General features: G+C 49.2%; 1 protein-coding gene across 1 annotated transcript; it reads left to right on the forward strand.

Moving 5' to 3' along the window:
* The first annotated feature begins 2,585 nt into the window (after window positions 1-2,585).
* Window positions 2,586-10,269, forward strand: SLC22A17 (solute carrier family 22, member 17). Its single transcript, XM_005882269.2, has 11 exons — window positions 2,586-2,664; window positions 3,933-4,216; window positions 4,404-4,904; window positions 4,997-5,100; window positions 7,210-7,364; window positions 7,954-8,119; window positions 8,313-8,458; window positions 8,630-8,735; window positions 8,893-9,110; window positions 9,403-9,514; window positions 9,665-10,269. The coding sequence occupies exons 1-11, from the start codon at window positions 2,586-2,588 to the stop codon at window positions 9,951-9,953; spliced, it is 2,160 nt and encodes a 719-aa protein (XP_005882331.1). The 3' UTR covers window positions 9,954-10,269.
* Window positions 10,270-15,411: the final 5,142 nt, after the last annotated feature.

The raw sequence follows: 15,411 nt of genomic DNA on the forward strand, positions 1-15,411 counted from the left end.
CCCAACCTATGGGGTACACACTATGGACAGGATGCCTTTAAGGGCTTGGGGGAAATTAACAACTGTTCATTCGGCAGGTTCTCAGCTCCCATGACGTGCCATAGTTCTGAAGGTACATTGTGGGGATGGAATGGACACAAACAAATCAGTTTTTAAAAAAGTAAATTTTTTAAAAAATCTGCCACAGATTTGACAGTTGCTGGTAATGGAAATGAACAGGGTGATGTGAAGAACTAACTAGATGAGGGGAGAGGCCATGGAAAGACTTTAGGATGGTTGGGAGGTGATATTGGAACTGAGACCCCAAGGCTATGAGAACCCAGAAGAATTTGACAACTAGCATTCCAGGAAGACAGACGCTGATGACTGATTGGAGGCTTCTCCAAGACCTCACTGTCACAAATGGTGCTATCCGAGAGGTGCACGAGAGGTGCACGTGCGGAGCGGCTGGCCACACGGAGCCTTTGAAAGCGCTGTGCTGAAGGGTCACCCCAGCTCTCACCTTTGTGCCATAGGGTGGCTCTGGTCAGCTGGAGAGTGCTGCTGGCCAGCCTGGGGCCTGTCCCTTGAGTTAACCCAAGGTCAGTCCCTTAAAGTCTTCTTCCCAGGCTTCCTGCTGACCATCATTCTGGACACCATCTTTTAGAGAAGCTGAGGGGCTGATGAATGTAGTGAGTTGGAAGTCCATAGTCCTCAGGGCTTTGGTGAAACAGGTGAACTAAAGCATAGATGGGGATCACCAGCCATCTGCCAAAAAGCAAGTCCAAGCCACAGATCCATTGCTTCAGTCCTGCTTTCCTTTTTTCTTTTTTAATCCTCACCCTAGGATATTTTTTCCATTGATTTCTAGAGAAGTAGAAGGGAGGGAGGGAGGGAGGAGGGGGAGAGAGAGGAACATCGATTGGTTGCCTACTGCAGGTTGCCTACCCAGACTGGGGAACCTGCAACCAAAGTACATACCCTTGACTGGGAATCGAACTGGCAGTCCTTCAGTCCAGCGGTTGCCAACCTTTCGGACCTCATGGACCACCAGTGGTCCGCGGACCATCAGTTGGCGACCACTGCTTTAGTCCATGGGCTGATGCTCTAACCACTGAGCACACTGGCCAGGGCTCAGTCCTGCTTTCCTAAGATGATGCCCTGGCACAGTGATTAGATTGGAAGCACCCCAAAGTTCAATCACATCCTAATGTCTTGGCATTCCCTATGCATTTTCCTCTTTCATTATGGGTTCCTTGCTCATTTCACTCTTAAAAGAAAACTCATTTCCAGGTTCTGGGGCCACCAAAATTCACCCCTCTGTGTTGAAGACCTATAACAGGGGCAGTCTTCCATCATCCAGAAAGAATTTTAAGAGATCAACTTAGAATTAGAGCAAGTCCCAGAAACATCATGTACCTATGTGTCTGCAGTAAATCCTGTCAACCCCTCGGAGTCCGTTTCAGCTTTGATATGAGGTTGATCATAATATTCTCACAGGGTTGTTGCAAGGCCCTAACAAGATAACGTATATGAACAGCCCAGCACCACATAAAGTTAAGGGAATGATTCCAGGGCAGACACAAGAACACAGATACATAAATCTTCAGGGAATGTTGGCTGTGCCAGCACCAAAGAAAATCCTGAGGAGGTGCTGAAATGAGTTGGGGGGAGGGAAGAGGTGGGAGGCTGCTAAAGGCATTAGAAGAGTTTCCCATATTTGGAAAATTTCACAACAGAGGAGACAAATTAGAAGTTGGTTGGGTGAAGAGAGGAGGGAATGGATTTCCTGACAGACTGACAGGATACTCCTTTCCAGTCCTTATCTGAGATAAGAGAAAAAAGTACCTATTAGGTATCAAACCTCTTAGACAAGTGTATCTCTAATGGGGATCTGGTTAAAAGGCCTGTGATTCTGCATTTCGAACAAGCTCCCAGGTGATGTGGGTGCTGCTGGTCTGTAAATAACAGAGTAGCAATTCTAGGAGTTGGGGAAAGCTTCTCAGGCAAATATGCTTGAGCTGACCGCTGAACGCTAAGGACTTGACTAAGGGGGAGGAGAAGCCTAATATAAGTCAAGCTTGTGGCATTAAAAAAAAAAATCCAGTGTGACTGCAGTGAATGTTTGAAAAGTGAGATGGAGCTTCAGAGAGCATGGAGCGAAGCATGCAGAACCATGTATGAGCTGTCTAAAATACTATCTACCTTGATGGCGAGGAGAAGCCACTCAAGGTTGTTAAGCAGGGAAGGGACATGAACAGATCTGCATTTTGAAAAGATCACGCCATCTGCACTATACATAACAGATGGGGAAAGGATGTTGAAACACGGTGGACACAGAGCACCAGTTAGGAATTAGGAGGCTAAAGCAGTCTGTGCGGCAGGTAGCTTGACTAATGGTGGTAGAGATGGAGAGAAGCGGAATAGAGGAGAGTTATATAGGAAGTAAAATGGGCAGGGTTTTGAAAGGATTTGATGGGGCGGTAAGGAAGAGGGCACTCTGAGGACTGTCACCTGAGCATCTGGCCACAATTGGATGACGAAGGTGCCACTCATGGAGGACACACTTGAAGACAACCGGGTTAGTAGGGGAAGAGCATGGCCACATGGGGTTTGAGGTCCCTATGAGTCATCCAAGGTACGAGGTCAAAGAAGAAGGCTTCAAGGGTCGGACTCAGATGAGAGGTGGGAGTGAAACTGATGATCAACAGATTTCTCCCTCGGTTCTCTGAAATGCCCCCTCCCCTACTCCTTAGCTGCACAAAAACTCTCTACTGTTGCTTTTTTCGGAAGATGGATTTGAGAACTCTTGCTCTTCTGTCTTCTTGATTTGGCCAAATCAAATAAACCTTGATCTCCAAGCACCATTGTTTCAGTGTTTATCTTACTAGTGCACTGGGCACGCAAACCTGACTTTTGGGAGGTGGTTCAGTAACAGGAGCTGGAAATGTAAATCTGGGGACCAGATATGTGTTGGTTTGTATTGTTTATATTGAGGGTGAAGCTGTGGGCATGGGCGAGATCCCTTGGTGCAGGGAACAGTGTGAGCTAAGAGGAGGCCTTAGTAGGACTAAGCCTCTGAGGATCAGACACTGGGTGATGATGAAGAGGATGAGCCTGCAGTGGAGAAAAGAGGAGCAAGAGAAAGAAAATCAAGCCCTAGCTGGTTTGGCTCAGTGGATAGAGCATCGGCCTATGGACTGAAGGGTCCCGAGTTCAATTCTGGTCAAGGGCACATGCCTGGGTTATGTACTCCATCCCCAGTAGGAAGCCTATTGGAGGCAGCCAATCAGTGATTCTCTCTCATCACTGATGTATCTCTCTCTCCCTCTCCCTTCCTCTCTGAAATCAATAAAAATATTTTTTTAAACTTTCTTTGAAAAAAAAAAAACTTTAAAAAAAGAGAGAAAGAAAACCAGGAGTATGTGGGACTTAGCAGTCAAGGAAGAAAGCACTTAGAGGAAGGGGTGGCCAAATGCTGTTGAGAAATGGTACCTCACCAGAGTGAAACATGGAGAAGTGGTCTTGTGCAGGAGGGCAGCAGGGCTGAGCGCAGTGCCCAACCCAGCCCTCCACATGCATGTCCTGTACTGTAATTGTCATTACACTCTTCTGCCCCCAAGCAAGCTACTCCAAGGTGTGTTGTTCATTCTATTATATCCAAGCCTAGCACAAGGCCAAGCACCGAGTAGAAGCTTCATAAATTTTATTGATGAGTGAATGAGTGGATGATGGGTGGGTGGCTAGTTGATAAGGAAGAACTGGAAGCAAAGAAGGAATCTCTGGCACCTGTGTGGTTAGCTACTATCCTTCAGCTTTTTCCCCTTTTTACCGCAATAGCCCTCAGACGCAGGGACCAGAGACAGAGCCCATCCCCTCCCTCTCCTGGGCCCTGGCCCCCCTTCCTCTGTCTGACGAAGAGTCTGGACCGAAGGTTCTGCTGACGTGAGAAGGGGAGGAGAGTCTGGAGGAAGGGGAGGAGAAATCGGCGCTGAGATCGCAGAGACGAAGGAGGCGCCCGCGGCTGCAGAGCTGCAGAGCGGGGTCTCCGGGCTCTGTGTCTGGGCATCCAGCGCACCACTGGGCCAGAGGACAGCGCATCCTTTCGGCGAGGCCCCGCAGGGCCCCTGAGGTCGACAAGCTGGCTCCCCGGGTGGCCACCGGGACCCCGGAGCCCAATGGCGGGGGCGGCAGCAAAATCGACAGCAATGTAGAGATCACCCCCAACCCCAACGGAGTAAGTGCCTGCGCGCTGAGGGCTACGCCATCACCTTCCGCACCCGCGCCTGGCGTTTTCCTCCGCGCATCCCCGGCCCTTGACTACCTTCCTCGCTCGAGCGCCCACCCTCTTCCCTTGCTTTGCAGTTTTCTCCCATTCACCCTTCTTCTGCCTCTCCCCGCCCCACCCCCCACCCCGCAAGCAGGTTGGAACCCTCGGAGAAGCGGTGCCCACTGAGCAGCTGCAGGGTGAGCGAGAGCGCGAGCGGGAGGGGGAGGGCGACGCGGGCCGCGGCGGGCTGGGCAGCAGCCTGTCGTTGGCCGTGCCCCCCGGCCCCCTCAGCTTCGAGGCGCTGCTTGCCCAGATAGGGGCGCTGGGTGGGGGCCAGCAGCTGCAGCTCGGCCTCTGCTGCCTGCCTGTGCTCTTCGTGGCGCTGGGCCTGGCCTCGGACCCCATCTTCACGCTGGCGCCCCCACTGCACTGCCACTACGGGGGCTTTGCCCCCAACGCCTCTGGCTGGGAGCAGCCCCCCAACGCCAGCGGTGTTGGCGTCGCCAGCGCCGCGATTGCAGCCAGCGTCGCCAGCCGTGTCGCCACCAGTACAGACCCCTCGTGCAGTGGCTTTGCCCCGCCGGACTTCAACCACTGTCTCAAGGACTGGGACTACAACGGTTTGCCTGTGCTCACCACCAATGCCATCGGCCAGGTGAGGCGCCTAGGTGGGCTCCGGGTCTGAGGGCGGGCTGGGAGCCACCCACTCAGGGCCTCACACCCACTCCATCCCTCTCACATCCCCAGTGGGATCTGGTGTGTGACCTGGGCTGGCAGGTGATCCTGGAGCAGATCCTCTTCATCTTGGGCTTTGCCTCCGGCTACTTGTTCCTGGGCTACCCTGCGGACAGGTGAGGGCTGCCAGGGACAGGGCAAGCGGAGAGGAGGGGGTGCTAGGCAGGCTAGCCCAGGCAGCTGGTGTTGGCAAGAGGCCGAAGAGTAGTCGCTGGACTCTGCAGCCTTCTCGGGACTTCTGTTCAATGATATGCATCCCCACCCCTGTCTCAGCTGCACTCCCCATCAAGAAATACTCCTTCTGCACCAGGGAATGACTTCACCCCAATTCCCCATATCCATGGATCAACGGCATCATCTCCGGACACATAGCTCCATCTTCATGACCAAAAACCCTATCTCTACATATAAAAAGTCCTAGCTCCTCCTCTATTGCTCCTATCATCACTAACCGCCTCCCTCACCATCCTCCTAGATTAATGGATTCATCCCCATTAATAGCCCCATCCTTGTGGACTATTAGCTCCATCTCAATGGCCTCATTTCTAAAGATAATTATGTTAATTCCTAACTGTCATCAACCCCATTCCCACTGACCAATAGTTCAACTCTATAAACAAATGATTCCACCCTCATGGGTCAATAGTCCAATCCCCATGGATCAATGACCACAATAGCACCACTCCCTCCAGAAATTAAAAGTTCCATCCTCATGGGTCTTCAGTGCTCTCAGATCCTCTCAGACTGAACGCCCCTTTTCCATGAATCAGTGGCCTCATCACAAGGATCAGCTTATCCCCACCAACCAATAGCTTTCCCCAGGAATCAGAACTCCCATCTCCTCTGATTCTCAATACTGTCACCACTGACCAAGTGCTCCATCTCCACTGACCATCCGCATGGATTATTAGACTAATTTCTGCTTAATCTACAGTCCTATCCAAATGGATTAATAGCTCAACTCTCATGGATCAAAGGCAACCCAACATTCAATAATCCAATTCCCTAAAATCAATACCTATCCTTACTGCCCAGTAGTCACACATCCTTTTGGGCAAATTATTCTAAATACATAGGTCAACAGCCCATCCTCATGCATTAATGGTCTCACTCTCACAGACCAGTAGCATCATTCCTATGAAATCATAGCCTCATCACCTGAGACCAATAATTCAGTCTTCTAAATTCAGTAGCTTTAGCCCCATTAACCAATAATCTCATTCCATGGAAATATGGCCCCACTCTATTGGGTCAATAGTATTACTCCCAATGACCAGCGATCCCAATCTTCATCCCCATAGATCTTTTGTCTTATCCCCAAAGATCATAGCCTAGCCTCCAAGGATCAGTAGCCCTACCCATCATCACTGATCATTAGTCTAATTTCCCCTGGTCTGTGATCCAATCCTTACTGGTTATCCCCCTGGATTCATAGATTCATTCCCCACTGAACAATAGCCCCACCCACATGGACTAAGATTCCCCACCCCATGAATCAATGGCTCCATCCCCAAAGATCAATTGACCAATCTTCAAGATTAGGAATTATTCCCACTGATCCATAGTCCTAACCCATGGATTAATATCTCCATGCCCATGGATTAGTGGCTCCGTCTTCTGGCCAGTGGCCCCATTTCCACTCACCATCCTTATGGACAAACAGACCCATGCCCCAACCCCATGGGACAATGGCCTCACCCCCCAAAATTAATTACTCAGTTCCCTAAGATCAATAGCTCCATCTTCACTGACCAATACTATTCCCAGGCACAAGTGGCCAATGGACCCACCTCCATTGATCAGTAACTCCAACCCCATACATATATCAATGACCCCATCTACTCTGACCAGTCTGAACGAGACAAGCTTCATCCCAACTGACCTCTATCACTAAGGATGAATGGTTGCAAGTCCCCTAAGCAATATCCCATCCCCTCTGATGATCGGTCTCACTTCCACAGAGAAATGCCCTAAGCTCTGATCAATGGCCCCATCCACAAGAGCCTGATCCCACCCCCACAGAACCATAGCCATACCCCAGTGCCTGGTTGCCAGACATTGCTTACCCATGGTCCCAATCCCGTCCATCTTCTCTAGCCTCAGTCCAACTCTTTCTTCCAACGCCTAATCCTCATACCTCCAGCTGTGAATTGGGCAACTGGGCCCCACTCAGTGATGCCTTCCCCAGGGAGTCTGGGTGACCAGAGGCCCTGCACACTTTCCAGGTTTGGCCGTCGTGGGATTGTGCTGCTGACCTTGGGGCTGGTGGGCCCCTGTGGAGTGGGAGGGGCTGCTGCAGGCTCCTCCACCGGTGTCATGGCCCTTCGATTCCTCCTGGGCTTCCTGCTTGCCGGTGTTGACCTTGGTGTCTACCTGATGCGTGAGTGGCACCCTCCAAAGAGGTCCTTCCCTTGGGGCTCACCCCTGCCTGTCTACAACCCAGGCCATTCCCACTGCCCCCTAGAGTCCTCTCAGTCCCTTCTTCAGCCCCAAATTTCAGCTATCCAGACTCTAAGCTGTCTTACTGCCCAGGCCTTTGAAGGATCCAGGGGTCTTTCATCTATCCACACCCATCTCCTTCCACTATCTTTAAGGATTTCCTTGCCCTAGACTTACTGCTGTCAGGGAATAGTTCTATTTTAAAAATGAAATCCTAACTAGCTGTGTGACCTTGAACAAGGGTTGATATGAAGGTTATATAAGGTCTGATGTGAAAGGGCCTATAATTGGGAATGCTGAACACCCATCAGGGACTCTGACCCTCCAGCCCTCCCACATTTGAACAGAGGAGGAGAGAGGACTGAATAATCTCTCCACTCTTTGCCATTTAGAGGTTAGTCTGTGGGCGGTGACAGCTGCAGCCTCCAATCAGGGTCTGACCTCACTCTCTGTCCTCCTCCCTCCCTCTCTCTCTCTCCCATGCCTCCTTCCTCCCTGACCTCTCCTCCCTGTCCCTGCTGTATCTCCAGGCCTGGAGCTGTGCGACCCAACCCAGAGGCTTCGGGTGGCCCTGGCAGGGGAGTTAGTTGGGGTGGGGGGGCACTTCCTGTTCCTGGGCCTGGCCCTTGTCTCTAAGGACTGGCGATTTCTGCAGCGAATGATCACCGCTCCCTGCATCCTCTTCCTGTTTTATGGGTCAGTATCACCCTCCACCTGATGTCCGGTCTCATCTCCCCCTCCAGCTTAGCTCTAGCCCAGAGACCCCCCTCTTCTCCACTACCCCTCGTCCAGGCCTACCCCAGCCCCAGCCCCTCAGAGGGGGGCAGTTTCCCATCCCTGTGTCAGAAGATGGGAGGCTTCACTGTGTATCCCACATCCCTGCCCCCAGCTGGCCTGGTCTGTTTCTGGAGTCTGCACGATGGTTGATAGTGAAGCGACAGATTGAGGAGGCCCAATCAGTGCTGAGGATCCTGGCTGAGCGGAACCGGCCCCATGGGCAGATGCTGGGAGAGGAAGCCCAGGAGGCCCTGCAGGGTAGGAGTCAGAGGTCCCTACAGATGCTCACTCACATGCACACATGATGGTGCCCTCTGCATGGTTATAGCTGTGCACCTTCTCCCAAGGTCCCCACCACTCATGTGGGAGGACCCTGGGTTCTCTGCTGCTCCTTCTAACAGACAGCTCCTCCCTTTCTCTCTTCCAAAGACCTGGAGAACACCTGCCCTCTCCCTGCAACATCCTCCTTTTCCCTGGCATCCCTCCTCAACTACCGCAACATCTGGAAAAATCTGCTTATCCTGGGCTTCACCAAGTGAGCCTGGGGTCTGAGCCAAGGGCCAGGCCAGTAGCTGGGATGGGGGCTGGCTGGGTGGGGAAGGCCTGAGGACCCCCGCAGAGGGCAGCCAGGGCCGTGGAAAGCTGCGGGTGGGGATGCAGGCACCCTTCTGTTTTCCCACTCCTTCTCACAGCTTTATTGCCCACGCCATTCGCCACTGCTACCAGCCCGTGGGAGGAGGAGGGAGCCCATCGGACTTCTACCTGTGCTCCCTGCTAGCCAGTGGCACAGCGGCCCTGGCCTGCGTCTTCCTGGGAGTCACCGTGGACCGATTTGGCCGCCGGGGCATCCTGCTTCTCTTGATGACCCTCACGGGCATTGCGTCCCTGGTCCTGCTGGGCCTGTGGGATTGTGAGCATCCTCCCTTCCCCCTAGTGTGGGCTCAGCAAAGGAACCCAGGCAGAGGAGCCTCAGGCAGGCTCAGCCACTGCTGCTTGCACAGGCCTCTTAAGACAAGACCAGCCCCTGCCCGGATCTCCACAGTCCTTCCCTGGCCACACACCCTATCTGTTCTCCCAATCAATTAGTGAATGCCCAGAGCCCACCCACCTAGCCATGGGATCAGAGAGCGAGGGGAGGAAGCGAGGGACTAGGCCAAGCATGGTCTCCCGCCTCCATTCACGCTTCCTCTTTGGTCCTTCAGATCTGAACGAGGCCGCCATCACCACCTTCTCTGTCCTTGGCCTCTTCTCCTCCCAAGCCGCTGGAATCCTCAGTACCCTCCTTGCTTCTGAAGTCATCCCCACCACTGTCCGGTGAGAGTAAGGGTGCTGCCAGGGGCAGGGCCAGGCCTCCCGGTCATCCATCAAGGACAAAGCCCAAGGGATGAAGGAGGGAAGGCTGCTGGAGAAGGGTGGGGGTGATTCCCACAGCTAGAGGCTGAGTGCCAACTCCATCTCTCCCAGGGGCCGAGGCCTGGGCCTGATCATGGCACTGGGGGCACTTGGAGGGCTGAGTGACCCAGCCCAGCGCCTCCACATGGGCCACGGAGCCTTCCTGCAGCATGTAGTGCTGGCGGCCTGTGCCCTTCTCTGCATCCTCAGCATCATGCTTCTGCCGGAAACCAAGCGCAAGCTCCTGCCTGAGGTGCTCCGGGACGGGGAGCTGTGCCGCCGGCCTTCTCTGTTGCGGCAGCCACCCCCTAACCGCTGCGACCATGTCCCGCTGCTTGCCACCCCCAACCCTGCCCTCTGAGTGGCCTCTGAGCACCCTGGCAGGAGGCTGGCCCGTACGGAAAGGTGACATAAGGCCCTGCCTGGTAAGAAGATTGGGAGGCTCAGAGGCACCTCAGGCCAGCCATCGAGTAGAGCTCAGAGGGCTGCCCCTACCCCCATCTCCTCCCTGCTGCTTTGTGTTCACTTCCTTGGCAAGAGTCAGGGGACAGGGAGAGAGCTCCACACCGTAACCACCTGGTCAGGGCTTCATCCTGTGCCCAAAGACATCCTCCCAGACCTCATTCTTTCTTGCTCTATCGTTCTGTTTCAATAAAGACATTTTGATTAAATGAGCATACCATAGCCTGGACTTCCCTCCCTTCTGTGGTCCTTCAACTACCTCTTGGGGGAAGGTTTCTCAGTGGAACCAAAACCAATGACAATCTCCCTCCTCCTCCCTGTGCCATGCCCCCTCATCCCCCACCCTGTGTTAACTTACAGATAGCTACCGCCCATTACTGATTGCTATGCTGCTAGGACTGGGTTAGGCACTTTACAAACTTCATTTAATCACTTAATCCTTACAGCACTGCAAGGTAGGTGTTTGGATCAATTAAAGTTTTTTTTGTTGTTGCAAGAAATAACAACGGGTTCTAATGAACTTAAACAAAAAGGGAAATTATTAGAGGGGTGTGGTGGGAAGCTAACAGAATGGAAGGAGAAGCAGAACTAGTCATAAAAGGTCAGGAACGGCCTAGCTGGTTTGACTCAATGGATAGAGCGTCAGCCTGCGGACTGAAGGGTCCCAGGTTCGATTCCTGTCAAGGGCATGTACATGCCCAGGTTGCAGGCTCTATCCCCAGTCAGGGGCGTGCAGAAGGCAGCCAATCAATGATTCTCATCATTCTTGTTTCTATCTCTCCCTCTCTCTTCCTCTCTGAAATCAATAAAAATATATTTTAAAAAAAACAAAACTTTAGGAACCAGGGAGGTCCCTGAGGTCCAGGGAGTAGAACCAGTAATATTTTTGTCACCTGGATGAATAAACTCCAGTGGGATTCAATCTTTGGGTCACCCACTGAAGATTCATTTCCAGAGAGCAAGTGACGGGCTAGCCTGCGTAACATGCCACCCGAGCCATACCACTGACTACTGGGGAGAGGGAAAGCAACGCCTGGGTGCTGTTTGCAGAAGCAGAACTGGCTATTGTATGGGTGAAAACAATGGGTGCCCCTACAGTGTTCTTCTTTAACATGAGAAAACTGATGCTCTGAGAGACTCAGTAACTCAATAACAAAGCCAGTGAGTGCCAGAGCTGGAATGGACTAGAGCCAGGAGCTGGAGCTCTCCATTGATGTACACTACAGCCACCTTCCCGACTCCTTCCCAGCTTTGGGCACTACTCTTGGAAGTGAGGGGTGAGTTTCTAGGCACTCGGTGGTGGGGCCGTAGGAGACTAGGATTTCCACCTCTGGGTCTGCCTCTCAGACCAGCCCTGGCCTGGCTTTGCCACTTTGGGCAAATCTCTAAACCTTCAGCTTCCTTCAAGGGTTGCTCCGAGGTTAAACAAGATAACACAAGTGCCTCTTAAATTATTCCACTAAATGGTAAGCTCCTTAAGGGAAGGAACTTGGTCTTACTCAACTTTGAAACACCAAAGTCTGACACATGATAGAAGTTCAAAAAGTGAATATTTGTTCATTCTTTTAGCAAACAGTGCCTGTTTTATAGATCAGTACCAACCGAAATACAGGGCACAGGCCATCCTTCAAGAGTAATCCATCTAATACTAAGAATATTAAAGAGGAGGGAGAGGCCAGTGGTTTGCACACCAAAAGGCTGTATCTCAAAGGAAGTAAGACTTTACTTAGAGGCAGGAAGCCCTCAAGCAAGAGCCTAGGAGACAGATACAGTGCTCTCAACTCAAAAGATAAAGGGAGAGCAAAGGCCTGGAGGTAGGAAAGCGTGGCCTGGTCCTGGAGAGAGGGATTCTTAGAAAAATCAAAAATTTGAGGCCAGCCTCTTCAGAGAAGATAGGACCATTAGCCACAGGTTCCCACAGCACCAGTGTTCCTATCTCCTTCCCCTCTGCCAATCCATTCTGAGGCCATGCTACTGGGCTCTCAGTAATAATCATAATATTATCTGAGAACTCATAAGAACTTTAATCTCCACAGTCCCCTGAAATAGATATTATTATTTTTATCCTATTTAACTACTGAGAAAATGGAAATGAGTGAAAATCAGGGACCTGCCATTAAGTGGCAGAGCCAGGCCTCAAACCCCTTCTGGCTGCTCTTTCTACACCACAGTGCCTTCACAGTTATAAACTGCATCACACATTCTGTAGAATAATGTCTGTGGAGTTTTAACTTTTGACTCCAATATTGATCTTTTTAAAAATATTTTTATTGATTTCAGAGAGGAAGGGAGAAGGGGATAGAGATAGTAACATCAATGATGAGAGAGAATCATTGATCGGCTGCCAAGGTTAAAGAACCAAGGTTTCGGGTTCTATGCCCAGTCAGGGCACATACAAGAAGCACCTAATGAATGCATAAATAAGTGGAACAACAAATTGAAGTTTTTCTCTCTCTCCATCTCTACCTTCTTCTTCTCTCTCTCTCTCAAATCATCAAATAAAAAATTTTAAAAACATAATGAGAGCATTTGCAGAGAACCAATGAAGCACATAAGATACAGAAGCTTGTTCCCACGCAATTCACAGTCTAGGTGGAAAGGGTCAATGTGTGTAGCTTTTTAAACTAAGATCTTGTCAGTTGCTCTAAAATTCACCAACCATATGATCTCATTGGATCCTCATCAATAACCCCATTAAAAAACGATTATTATTTTTTGGGCTTTTACTGAGATTTGAAAGGTAAGGTATTCAAGGTTCTATGACTGGTAAGCAATTAGAATAGCCAGATCGCCCTAACGGGTTTGGCTCAGTAGAATAGCCAGATCTTGAAACTGGGAGCCTCAATCTTCTTACTAAATACCAGATAGAAAATATGTCTAAACACTGCGAAAGAAAGTATTACTTAACCTGTAATATTAAGTTTAGAAGGTACTCCAGGAACTTGGATAGAGTTTTCAGGCAAACAAGGAAATTACTACTCTCCTTGGAGAGCTTGTACTGACTGAAACATGAACAGATTTTAGAAATGTTTTTATCTGGACTCACAACTAAGAGCCATAATAGATTGAGGGGAACATTAAAAGGATACACGGGGTACATTTCTAACCTTAAAAAGTTACATGAAGATCATGAAGGCCACTCCTGTTCCTCCCATTCAGTCAACCTAGCCTGGACCCCAGACAACCAATTTTTACTGATTATCCACTACTGTCTGGTGCTGCCTCAGATCTTGGGGAAAGGCTGTGGTCCTTGCCTGCAAGAGCTCAGAAAACTATGAGACAAATCATTACAATCCTGTATAAAACATGCAGAGAAATGTAAAAATTGCTGTAGCAACTCTAAGGATGGAAGGATATACTCTATTAGAAACAGTCAAGGGAAGCATCTCAGATATTTGGATTGAACCTTGAGTTTGCCAGGGACAGAAAGGAGGAAGCAATAGTGCAAAGCCTTGAGGCCTAACAGAATATGGTGTGCATAGAGAACAATGTGTTTATTTTTAACATCCATGGAATAAAGGGCATCTGTGAAAAACCCAGAGCTAACATCTTGTTTATCATAAAAAGGCTAAAAGCCTTCACCCTAAGATCAGGACAAGGCAAGGATATCTGTTCTCACCACTTCAACATTGTACTGGAAGTTCTTCTAGCTGGGAAAATGAGGCAAGAAAATGAAATAAAATGTACCCAGAATGGAAAAGACAATATATAACTCTGTATTTGGAGATGACATGATTTTGTATACGAAAAATCCTAAGGAATCCACAAGAAAACTATTAGAACTAAATAAATTCTACTCCCTATTGGGTGTGGCTCAGTTGGTTGGAGTGCTGTTCCATACACTAAAAGGTGTCAGGTTCGATTCCCGTCAGGGCACATACCCAGGTTGCCGGTTTGGGGTATGTACAAGAGGCAACTGATGGATGTTTCTTTTTTCACTCTCTCTCTCAAAATCAATTTTAGCCTAGCTGGTGTGACTCAGTTGGTTGAGTGTCCTCCCATGCACCAAGAGGTGGGGGCGTGCAGGAGGCAGTGGATCAATGTTTTTCATCAGTTTCCATCTCTCTCCATCTTCCTCTCTCTCTAAAAATCAATAAAAACATTTTTAAAAATCAATTTTTAAAAAAGCGTGTCCTCAGGTGACAATTAAAAAATATTCTGAAAAATAAATACATTTAGCACAATTACTAAACTTGAGTTTGCAGGATACAAGATGAATATTCAAAAATAAATTCTACTCCTATATAATAGCAATGAACAAATCTAAAAACAAAATTAAGAAAATAATTCCATTTAAAATAGCAAAGACTGGGAGCATTTGAAATCTTGTTTCCAGTCATGTCATCTGTTTGGCTCAGATAGACTCCAATATTAGAAAATTAGAAGACTCACCCTAGCTGATTTGGCTCAGTGGATAGAGCATCGGCCTGTAGACTGAAGGGTCCTGGGTTTGATTCCAGCACATGCCTGAGTTGCGGGTTCAATCCCCAGTAGGGGGTGTGGAGGCAGCTGATCAATGATTCTCTCTCATCATTGATGTTTCTCTCTCTCTCTCCCTCTCCCTTGCTCTCTGAAATCAGTAAAGATATATTTTGGGAGAAAAAAGAAAGAAAATTAGAAGATTCACATTTTCAAAATTTATTGCAAAGCTACAGTAATGAAGACAGTGTGGTACCAGCATAAGGACAGACATACAGACCAATGGAATAAAATTGAGACTCCAGAAATAAACCCATACAGTTATGGTCAATTGATTTTCCTCAAGGATGTCAAGACCATTCAATGGGGAAAGAAAGAAAAGCCTTTTTAACAAATCATGCTGGGACAAATACATATCTGCATGCAGAAGAATGAAGTTGGACCTTTACCTTACACCTTGCACAAAAATCAATTCAAAATGGATCAAAGATCTAAATATAAGAGCTAAAGTTATAAAACTCTTAGGAGAAGTAAATCTTTGTGATTTTTTGTGCTTCAAAGTACACTATCAAGAAAGTGAAAAAACCATCCACAAATGGGACTAAATATTTGTAAATTGTATATCTCTGATAAGGGTCTGGAATTCAGAATATATAAAGAACTCTTACAACTCAACAATAAAAAGACAAATAACCATGCCCTAGCACACTGGTCGGCAAACTCATTAGTCAACAGAGCCAAATATCAACAGTACAATGATTGAAATTTCTTTTGAGAGAGTGGATAGAGTGTCCGCCAGGGGACTGATGGGTCCTGGGTTCGATTCCAGTCAAGGGCACATGCCCTGGTTGTGGGCTGATACCCAGTGGGGGCGTGTGTAGGAGGCAGCCAATCAATGATTCTCTCTCATCATTGATGTTAATATCTCTCTCTCCCTC

This window comes from Myotis brandtii, unplaced genomic scaffold, assembly GCF_000412655.1.
Source record: "Myotis brandtii unplaced genomic scaffold, ASM41265v1 scaffold70, whole genome shotgun sequence".
Classification (NCBI taxonomy): domain Eukaryota; kingdom Metazoa; phylum Chordata; class Mammalia; order Chiroptera; family Vespertilionidae; genus Myotis; species Myotis brandtii.

What these genes read in the sequence shown, in the direction of transcription:
- SLC22A17 (XM_005882269.2), top strand. Translation starts at nt 2,586, where the DNA reads ATGGGGTTTGAGGTCCCTATGAGTCATCCAAGGTACGAGGTCAAAGAA. An exon ending in CCACCAATGCCATCGGCCAG is followed by an intron (nt 4,905 to 4,996) that starts GTGAGGCGCCTA and finishes TCACATCCCCAG; the next exon opens with TGGGATCTGGTGTGTGACCT. An exon ending in CTTATCCTGGGCTTCACCAA is followed by an intron (nt 8,736 to 8,892) that starts GTGAGCCTGGGG and finishes TCCTTCTCACAG; the next exon opens with CTTTATTGCCCACGCCATTC.